Source organism: Cydia strobilella, chromosome 26 (genome assembly GCF_947568885.1).
Source record: "Cydia strobilella chromosome 26, ilCydStro3.1, whole genome shotgun sequence".
Taxonomy (NCBI): Eukaryota; Metazoa; Arthropoda; class Insecta; order Lepidoptera; family Tortricidae; genus Cydia; species Cydia strobilella.
The window spans coordinates 2,440,305-2,451,680 of record NC_086066.1 but is presented as its reverse complement, the minus strand read 5'-3'; the positions used below and the strand labels follow the sequence as shown (position 1 = coordinate 2,451,680).

Genomic DNA, 11,376 nt, shown 5'->3' with positions numbered 1-11,376 from the left:
GGGGGTAAGTAAAACGATCGCAGCGCATAAGGTGGTAAAAATTGGCAACTAACGGACGTTAGCGTCTTTAACATTTCATACAAGATATATGGGTCGAAGTGAAACTTTAATTTACGATTACTCCTGAGATATTCATTTTAATTGTATCTTGTATGAGACCATTGTAATCTGTATGAAATGCTTAATAGAACTAACGTATTTAATTTGATAATTATTAATACTGTATCCGTGTAAATAGTTTTGCAAATACCACATACTATGAAATCTGTTTCTGTTTGTAGAAGATAAGAATGGGTATACTTAGTAAGTTATCCTTAAAAGATAGACATACATCATCGCGTGCCATCGCGGACTTTTTAGTAGGTAAACCAATGAAAGCTGACTTCATTAGCAAATATCTTCATATTTCAACCAATTTACACAAAACCTTAACAAACTATACGCCTTAACCATCCTTAACTTTCCTCGAGAATCACCCTACTTATTCATAGGTGAAAACCGCATAAAGGCTCCGTCACACACGCGCGTTTTGCGGGCGGAGCGTGAGCGGAGCGCAATGAAAGCGCTCCCGTCGCGCCGGCGTCCGCTCCGTCCGCAAAACGCGCGTGTGTGACGGAGCCTTTATAGTACATTTCGATGCTAGTGCGGAAAGTATGTCATTACGAGTACCGAGATATCTTGCCAAGAGCCGTAGGCGAGTGGCAAGACTCGGGACGAGTGAAGAATGACATTTCCGCACGTGTATCGAACGACGTTTTTTAATACAGTTGCGATAAAATGTGACGTTTTCAACTAAAAGGTACCACATTGTCGGTTGTCGATAAGGTTGATTTCAAATTGAAGCTTTATGGGAAGAACCAACGTTATTGACAACCGACAATAACTACCCTTTTGGTTGAAAACGGCGCAAATAAGAAAAACAACAAGTAAGGAATAAAAACAATATCGCATGTTGCCTTTGGAAACAGTAAGAAAAAACGCTTCTTCTTTGACAGGCGTTTCGGCAGCTATTCCTACCTCTACCTTCCAGAGCTATTCCGTTCCATACAGACAACTTATTAAGAACGGTTTTTCAATTTTCAATATTAAAAAATAAACGTGTTATAATGATAAAGAGGTAAGTAATAAAATATGAAATATGTATATTTTTCGTATTCTTACATTAACAGTAGGTTTTTATGTTGGTTACGACGTTTAAAGGAAACTAATATTAACACTCATCAATAAGTAGTCATGAATTAAAACAAGTATTAATTTCAAAAATTGGAAAAGTAAAAAGCGAAGCGAATACCAACTTTCCGCACGCTAAACAGCTACGTAAAGTAGCACTTTTTGAGCAACTGTATTAAAAAATATATTATAGGGGTACGAGCTTAATAGACTGCGATCGGCATAAACTTCTAATGTCAACTCATGGTAGCCGCACTGAATAAGCCACAAAACACGCTTAGGTAGTAGTCCATAAAATCCATAAATCCTAAAAAAAAGTTTTCTGCGTTTCATTTTTTAATGCAATCTTAGAGTTAAAACCACGCAAAGCAACACCCGTTCGTCCAGTCGCCCAGCGAGAGCGAGAGCGGCAAGTGCGGCGAGGCCCGAGGCTAGCACAATGTTCTATGGCGCGAGTCACGCTAATTGACTCTCGCGTGTCTACTGCACAAATTAGACGATGAAACGATGGGTAGGTACTAGGTAGTAGGTACCGACACCGACCGGTAATTGGGGCATTTTCTATGAAAAGGGACCTTATTGTCGATGGCGCTTACGCCGCACAGCGTCGCGCGGCATTGCATTTATATCGGAGCATCGTTAATAATGGCGTAAGCGCCATCGACAATAAGGTCCCTTTTTATAGAAAATACCACAATTGTAATAGTAGCGAGCGGTCGACTCACTTTATGCACAGACTATGCTCAGTTTGTTGTGTAAATTTCATGCTCGAATGACATTCACGTCATACGTACGCTCGTCTAACAAAAATTTATACCTAATTAAATTTAAAATGCCATATTGTGCAGTATTAAGCTGCAGAAATCACAGCGGTTTAAAAAAACCTTTCACGTGGAGGTATCTCCTATCACCGGTGGTTATTTCTTACAATATAATCCGATAAATACGAAAAGTCTGTTTATTTTGCATTATTTACGATTGTCGTTAAGTAAAACTATATTTTATTTGTTTAAACTTGGAGTTCATAATCCTTTGTCACTATTCTTTACGTTTATCTGGAATATTCGCTATCCTAAATGTCAAATAACTTAAATGCTGCGCAATGTCGATATTTATATCGATAAAGTTAAAGCTTGAAATATCGTAACAGTACGATATTTCAAGTTTGATGTTTGGTTAGTAGGTAATAAATTATTATTTGGGATAATCAATGTCTATAAGTAAATATGGCAGCTCTGGTCATCAAGCACTAAGTTAAGTCGGGGTCATTTCATGGCAACCTTTCAAACCTTTGTATTCCTTTATATACATTTATTTGTTCTTGTTTTTTACACCCATCATATTTTCATCGTTAATATAATTAGACTAGGTACTTAATGTACTTATGCGTACAATGCATGCAACGTGCCATGAATAAACGATTTATATTTTCCATTTCTTTATTATTAAATGTTTTAGATTTCCAAAAGATGCCGATATTAAAAATAAATGGATTAATGCTACTGGGCAAGAAAATTAGTTTCCCCAAAAATAAAGCACCATTTGCTCGCAGCATTTCTTAGAGAAAGATTTTTGGGGATAAAATTGACATACATCTGATCTCATCTAGCGTCCACACGCCTAAAACTTAATTACTAATTTAGTAATTATTTGTGACATTCGGGCTCACTAAATTAATAAAAAGTGTTTCTTACCACGCAAACTAACGTCAAATATTGGAATTTTGCAGCGCCCCTTCCTGATTTGATAGGCATGGGATCGATGATCCAGTTTAATGTTTGCTTACACACCATACAATTAATTTGACAATTGAATCAGGTTGTCCCGTCTAGATTAAGCTTAAATGCTGCTACAAATTATTAAAGACGAATACTGACATAGGTAATTGCAGATTTGTGATTGCAAAATAACAACAATAACTATGATTTTATCTATTTAACCTTAAGATATATTTAATGTGACAGGCTAGCATCAGCGTGCTATGCCTTATCCAGACTCGCGCCTACCCTATCGCGCATTAACTTACTTAAGGCGTACTATGGATATTTCCATTCAATACTAACGCAAAGTGTAGACCTGTGGGGCCTGGCAGCTGATCGTGACAGACCCTTTAAAATGCAGAAGCGCGCAGTAAGGATCATAACAGGAAAGTGTCACGACCATCCTGCAAAAGAATTATTTAAAGAATTGAAAATACTTACGCTTCCAAGTGTCTATGTCCTCACTGCGTGCAAGTATATAAGAGCAAATCTACACAACTATGTCTCCTCTACTACCAGGGAAAGAAGCACCCGACGGAGACCCCTTTTAGTTGTCCCACAACGTAAACTAGCTAAATCTAGAAAGTCACTCGCTGTTGTTGGGGCAAAATTGTACAACTCGCTTCCTGCCGAAATAATTGATGCAAGCGATACAACATTTGAAAAAAAACTCAGGGCACTCTTAACTGAACTGGCGTGCTATACCATCGACGACTTTGTCAGTAGGGCAGCCAACCCAACCACATAAAAATAGATACGTAAGTTAAGTACCTATATTTGTAAAATGTATACTAAAAATGTAAATTAATTAGTGATAATTTAATATAACTATTTATTATACTGAAAATGACGTGTAAAATACTAAATTTTATTAATAAATATCTGAATCTGAATCTGAATGTTTACATTAACAACCTAGTTGGTCAATAAATAAGACACAAATGTTTAGTTAGATATTTGTTGTACTGTACTACATATTATTTTTCATACAATCACGATTATCACTACCTATATTATAATCATAAATAAAATATAATCTAAATGTTATAAAACATACGGTAATGAAATATCAATTCCTAACCGAACACACAAATATCGATAAAACACTCGGATTACACTGTCCCCTCCCTACATCGAATGAAAGAAGTTCCCAACGGTTAGCTACTCGCAGGCGTGTAGAGATCTCGAAAACACCAGTGTAACGTGACCGTGAGATCCGTAACAAACCATGCGTAATTAGATCTTACTTATACTGGTTTCTTTAGCCCTTTTCTCGCCTATAATAAGTAAGTGATTTTAAAACTATAAAAAAATAGCGCCATCTGGTGTTCAGTAGTTGTATTAGGTGAACGTTGAGTGAGGTTTTGTGAGATGAATGAGATAATTAAAGTCGTATGTCTTATAACTTTGACATTATACCTTAGACCGTCGCTCGTGTAGCCTACAGTTGATAACCGTTCGAGAAATGTCAACCGGTAATAACCTATTGGTATGGAAAGTTGCTACGAATCAAAGCAATTTTGTAAGTGTGTAATGTATTTTAACATGGCTATGAATGTGTGAGTTTAGCGACACTGGTTTTTATACTAAAGGCAGTCATTTCGCATCCACTAGTTTATTAATTAGTGTTTGTAACGAAACTTTGACGCCTTACTAAAGTACCCAATCAAACTTCAAAATCATGCAAATAAATTTTAATTTTGTCGCTGATATCTGAAACGCCATCTAGTAATAATTTACCTTAAAAGTGAATGTGACCAATAGGTTTATTGCGTGGAAGCTACAACAGATGTCGCAAGAGAGGTGTTTCAACGCATGTTAGTCGTAAGAGTTGTATTAGCTCCGTGCGCCATCTAGTTCGCTACTGTGAACTAAAAAATAGCCTACAAGTATATGCTACTTAGGACGGTGCGCTTTTTTACTATGGGATTGGGTATCTGTACTAGTATTATATAATCTGTGCTAAAAGTATGTTTACATTGATTATCTCTTTATTTTTGTCAGGTATAAAGCTGGACAGCGAATGCAACATAACGAGCGTCGAACCGCACTCGGTGTGCGCGCGCGCCGGGCTACCGCCACCGGGCCGCTGGGCCCTCACTGAGGTCAACAACCAACCGCTCAGCCTGCTCAAGGTATAAAATTTGGCTATTTCATACATTTTGACTGATCCATTTTCTAGGGAGGGTAAACATTTTTTTCGCGATTTCGTGGTTGGTCCCATAGTAAAAGTTGCTCAGTATAATCCCAACCTCCTGGCAACGGGAATGCACTTATTTTTTAGCCACCCTGTATTATATGACTCATACGCAAAATCATCGATCTCTAAATGGTCCTAACGCGAAACGCCCTGCCTAAACAATGCAGCGTGACGTAATTTTTTTGGCAATAGCTAGCCATACACGCACGGATTTGCCCGTCGGATCTGCCTGAAAGATGTGTCTGGCGGACACATCCGTCAATGTGTGGCAAGAAATAGACACAGATTTGTCCGCCGGATGCCCGTCCGCTGCCCATCTGTGTCTATTTCTCGCCACACATTGATTGATTGATAGTTTTCAAGCTATCCAACGAAAGAAGGTAGCATCACTGTTAAGCAGACTGCGAGGCAGTAACAATCGTATTCTGAAGACTGTAGCTGACAGGTTTGACTGTCCCATAATATTTGGGTTAGTCAAGCTTGTCAAAACAAATTTAGAATATAAGTTTTAAATTATAGGTACATTAGAATTTATTTATTACTAACATTTATTTTTAAGATTTCTTATAAATAATTTAATGTACTAACAAAAAAAAATGGATCATTTGTTTTCCGACAATAAAAAAATTTAACTTAATTTAATTGACGGATGTGTCCGCCAGACACATATTTGAGGCAGATCCGACGGGCAAATCCGTGCGTGTATGGCTAGCTAATAGCATGACATGTACGGGCCCTGCTTGTAACCAAAATACTGCTTATTTTCGTAGTCGCCATCTAGCGACAAGTAGCGGATTTATCAGTACTTAACACTAAATGTGTTGCTCAACAGTTTTCAACTATTATTATAACCGGAACTCTACTTTCAACTCCTTCCGCTTGTAATATTAGTTGTAAACAGTTGAGAAATAGCGGTACTGTTCGGGTTTATCGGATTATGGCACATGTCACTTTTTTTCAGGGTTGCGAAGAAGAGATGAACCGCATATCCGCCCACGGAACTGAAGTATCAGTTCTTATTCAACCATCAGCCCTTGTCAAGAAAATACGCGCCGCGCTCAAGCCAAACAAGACTCTACTGGGCTTGAGATGAGGCTCAAAATCTAATAGCACGTAAATAATATTTTGGTTGTTTTTTTAGAAATGGGTGGATCAACTATTTCTTGTTGTTTTACCGTCCCGTCAGCCAGGAGAACAGTAGCACAGTTTGTTAGAACAAATTGTACACACCTTTTGACACGCTTGGTAGATGACCCTTTATGAAAAAGGGTTTGTAAATACAAAAAAAGCGTGTTTGGTGAATTTAAATCCCTAAAAATCAGGTTTTAGAGTGACCCAGGAGAACGTAACGTACGCAACGAGTGACGAGAAAAAGTTGAATCACCCAAATAAGGCAGCACAGTTAATGAAGATTTTACAATTTTCATAATTATTATAGCAATGATGCTTGACAGGTGAAACTGAAACTAAATGATCATAATAATGTGAAGAGCCAATGTGCTAAAAATCTTTGATGTCGGATTTTTGCTTTTGAAAATACGCGCAAATTCAACAGCACAGTGAATGGAGATTTAACAATTTTCATAATTATGTAAGTAATTATATTTGACAGGTGAAACTGAAGCTAAATGATCTTAATAATGTAAATAACTAATGTGCTAAAAATCTCTAATGTCGGACTTTTAGTTTAGAAAAGTTTATTTGACTTAAGATATGGTTTATAATGGTATGACATGTCACAGTTTGGTTATGCTGGCAGCAATTGTGTGAAATAGCTATTTATGCAACAAATGCGCGACTCATCTACCCACAAGACCGCGCAGAGACTCGCCCCGGTACCTATAGATATTTTACTGGCTAGTGCTGTCGCACATGCACAGCAAGAAAGAAATATAAGGAGCAAAAAGTATCCTAAAACTATAAAAAAAGTATCCTAAAACTACTCAGTAGTGCGGAAAAGTAGTACTTTCCGCATGATATGGCTCCGTAGGAAACGCACTTTTCGAGCACATGCATTGTAAAGGCTATTTATTTCACAGTTACATGAACAATGAAATATTAGAGATGAAATTAAAGCAAAGTAACCTTGTTATCATATATAATAAGTGGCCAGAAATTCTCCGATGTCCGAATTTTTGTGTATTTAAAATTTTGAAAAAGCGAATATGTACATTTTGAAAATACACTTGAGCAAAATAAGACTTTATTGCGTTTGTAATAAGACGGATAGTTGCTTGATTGTTCTATTCTGTATCTATTTAAAAAATATACTGAATATGTTTTTTTTACATGAACATTTCACTTATACGTATCATATACTTAGAGGCAGGGTTAGTGAATTTTAGAATATTGACTTATAGGATACGTAATAACTAATAAGTGATACATTTTTGAGTACATTTTACCGATATTATACAATTATGTAAGTATTTTGTAACGAATGACCACTAAACGCGTTTTAAAACGAAATAAAATATGTATAAGTATTGTAGTATCTGCAGTCCAACCTAAATAAAAAATATACACAGGGTTAATGTTAAATTATGATTCGAAATTCCAAACTATAAAATACCACAAATAAAATAAAACGTCTTGCAACTACATACAGAGTTGTTTTAATAAAATACTTTTGAAATTCGCACTTAAACTATCGTGAGACATATTTCAAAATATTTATCAGTACGGTTTTTACTCACTATTATTTTTAGTCGCTTTTGGCGACATGTTTCGGATTCTTTGGGAATCCATCCTCAGGCACGAGTGCACGACGTACAACCGCCGCGGACACTCGTGCCTGAGGATGGATTCCCAAAGAATCCGAAACATGTCGCCAAAAGCGACTAAAAATAATAGTGAGTAAAAACCGTGATAAATACTTTTGAAATTAATAAATGTTCTGGATTTCCAAATAATATTTGAATCACGAACCCATATTTTTAAGCAAAACAGTGGGTATGGGTACAATGATACATACATATTTGCGAAAAAAACTTACTAATACTCCTTAAAGCAATTAAGTCAGTTATTTTTAAGTATTTCTATTTTTTAACAATTTCAGACTTGAACAAGTTTGGGAACAAATCAAATTATTTTATTTAATATTTTGATTTGTGTTTCTTTTTAAGTAGTCACACTACTATATATAAATTAAAAACTGTAATAGATGTCATATATTAAAGAAAAAGTGACGAAGCCCTCCAGTGGTGAAGGCCGGATTCGAACCGGCGTCTTTAGCTATCGCGGCTAACGCCATGAACCTCTAGGCCACCTCGCCACGTCGGTGCCCGTCCGAATTTCTCGACTATATGCCATCTTAGTAAGACTAGGCGTCCAGCTCTAAGGGCAAGACGCCGGTTCGAATCCGGCCTTCACCACTGGAGGGCTTCGTCACTTTTTCTTTAATATATGACATCTATTACAGTTTTTAATTTCAGACTTATTTATTTATTTTATCTTAGTTGGCGATTCGTCAGCTCGTTTGCCTTCTATATCATAAAAAAAAATGAGTAGCGATTTTTACCGTGAATTTATACCGAGTGATTATTCGAGGTATAGTTTTGGCCAAAAGTATTTGTCCATTTTTATAAGTTAATACCTTATACCTTAAGGTTAGTGTTATTTATTTGATGAAATCAGATCTGACATATTCGTAATTATATTAATAACCTGCAGCTTTTCTGTAAGTTTATTATGTTTCTATTACTAATAGAACTTAATAAATATAAGGACATTTGTGACGTTTTCAACCAAAAGGTACCACATTGTCGCTGGTTGATAAGGTTGATTTCTAATTGAAGCTATATGGAAATAGCGCCTTACTGACAAGCGACAATAAGTACCCTTTTGGTTGAAAATGGCACATTTAAGGACTTTTTTTAAAGCCAAAACTTCTTGATTAATATATAATAGCACAGTAAGTGGAAGTCACGCACACTTTGTAAATTCTATACTTTTTGTTACCTATGTGTGATTCCTTTTATAGATCATTCATTTTATTCTCAACTTAAATAGCTAGTTCTATAAACAGTCCAATATATTTGTTATTACACCTTGTGGAAGCAATTCGTCAATGTGATATATTATATTATGTAGCGTAGTTATAATTTAACTTTTTTTGTACATATATATCTCGTTTATTTGGAAGTCAGTCATATCAATAAAACAGTTGCATAATAGTAGATTGTACAATGAGATCATAAAAAATGTTTGAGAATCGAGAATAAAATGCATTACCTACCTAATATTGTCTTCGGTTACCGCGATAGTTACTCATGAAATAAAACTATGAAAACGGATTATATCGCGTATATTGAATTTATAATACATCCCGTTTCGAACCCTTTACAGCGTTCGTGGTCAACGGGTGACTGAGAAAAAATTACAAAGTGCAAAAATACCCACATACTAAAATAATGAACAATCATAGAATACAAACTTTAAGGCTGGTTGTACTAGCCTTATGAACCGATTTTGCATGTACAACCAGCCTTAAAGTTTGTAGTCTATGATTGTTCATTATGTTAGTATGTGGGTATTTTTACACTTTGTAATTTTTTTCTCAGTCACCCGTTGACCACGAACGCTGTAAGTGTTCGAAACGTCGGGATGTATTATAAATTCAATATACGCGATATAATCCGTTTTCATAGTTTTATTTCATTACCTACCTTTTTACTTTAATTGCAAGGAAACTAAATAAATTGCACTATGTTTAAACCTGTGTTCGAATCACGTTCGAGACGGTGATTTTCTATTTATTAACCGACTTCAATTTCATAGAAGGAGGAGGTTCTGTATTGTATTCTGTTGTGGCTATTTTTTTATGTATGTTCACCGATTACTCCGAGACCCGTGGTCCGATTTGAGTAATTCTTTTTTCTGAAAGTGTTCTGTATCATTATGTCATTGACTGATCTCCTAAATTTTGTAAATAACTCCATGGTTTTTAGGACTGTCGCCATCAATATCAGCGCTTAAAAATATCTAAACACATCTGCAGATGGCATATAGTCGAGAAATTGGGACGGGTACCGCCGTGGCGAGGTGCCCTAGAGGTTCATGGCGTTAGCCGCGATAGCTAAAGACGTTGGTTCGAAATCGGCCTTCACCACTGAAGGACTTCGTCACTTTTTCTTTAATATATGACGTCTATTACAGTTAATAAACACATCTACACTAATAATTATCAAGGTACTGTGCATTTCAATAGCTGTAACAGACGGGCGTACCTCGACCTTGCTCCGATCAGCATCTCTCTCGCTCTCACTTACAGCTGCGCCCTTAACGGACCTACGGCGGACCACCTTCCACTCGATCGGTCAGGCTTTGGACCGGACCAAGGTGACGGTCCGGTACGCCCGTCTGTTACAGCTTTTAGATATTTCGAGCACTCCGGCTAATATTGATGGATGTCAACATGGTCAAATTTAGATTATTAAATTAATTAGTTAGACAAAATCCAAAATTCTAGACTAAAATAGATCTGACAAATTGGTATTTATTATTGGAATTAGATGTTTTATTTACCCATTTTAGTTTTTAAGTGTATGTGATCTATTTCTATATGATATTTTACACATATCTTAACTTTGTGATCAGTTTACTGTACTGATAAATATATGTTAGTTATATGTTTTGTTTTTTAATCAATCCGTCATCTAATAATATAAACTTTAAGGTATAATTCCTATTGATACTGCAAGCGGCAGCTGCATTGCAGTGTCGAACTGGAGCCGCCTTTCCCCCCTCCCTTTTTGGGGGATAGCCAAGAGTTAATTTCGTGGCTAGGGCATTAGATCAGCTTAATAAGATCCAAGGAACAATCGTGCCACGCGACATCGCCTCAGACAGTGCATACTCACTGCATATACTTCCTCTATTAATAAGGGTAGGCACCGTTGCAGTCAGCTGCAGAGAGAGGTTAGAGAGGTGACCCCCCCTTACAAACAAATTTCTATGCACCTCTCTCTGCAGCTGACTGTACATATCTCAGCTTGACAGTGCTCTCTGTTTTGATTTTCTGGGTAAAATTATAGGTTTTTACAACATATTTGTCCCTTCTACAAATTATCTGCTTTGCCTGAAGGTTGACTGGTAGAGAATGCCTTATATCATTAAGTCCGCGTTTGTCTACAATTGTGTTCTTTTGTGCAATAAAGATTAAAAAAATAAATCCGTATTTCTAATTTGTGATTTGCCGACGATTTAAGCGCTTGATAACTTTTTTTAAATAAGTCCATAGATTCA

General features: G+C 36.3%; 1 protein-coding gene and 1 long non-coding RNA gene across 2 annotated transcripts in view; both read left to right on the top strand.

The window, feature by feature from the left end:
• Positions 1-6,896, top strand: part of LOC134752987 (uncharacterized) — a 39,164-nt gene extending 32,268 nt beyond the window's left edge. Inside the window, exons 16-17 of the mRNA XM_063688747.1 lie at positions 4,935-5,065; positions 6,092-6,896. Coding sequence (XP_063544817.1) covers positions 4,935-5,065; positions 6,092-6,223 — 263 coding nt within the window. The 3' untranslated portion in view covers positions 6,224-6,896. The remainder of the gene's footprint in view (positions 1-4,934; positions 5,066-6,091) is intronic.
• The window catches only part of LOC134753212 (uncharacterized), a 61,452-nt gene extending 50,691 nt beyond the window's left edge, over positions 1-10,761 (top strand). The window contains exon 2 of the long non-coding RNA XR_010128800.1: positions 8,668-10,761. This is a non-coding gene — a long non-coding RNA (uncharacterized LOC134753212). The remainder of the gene's footprint in view (positions 1-8,667) is intronic.
• Positions 10,762-11,376: the final 615 nt, after the last annotated feature.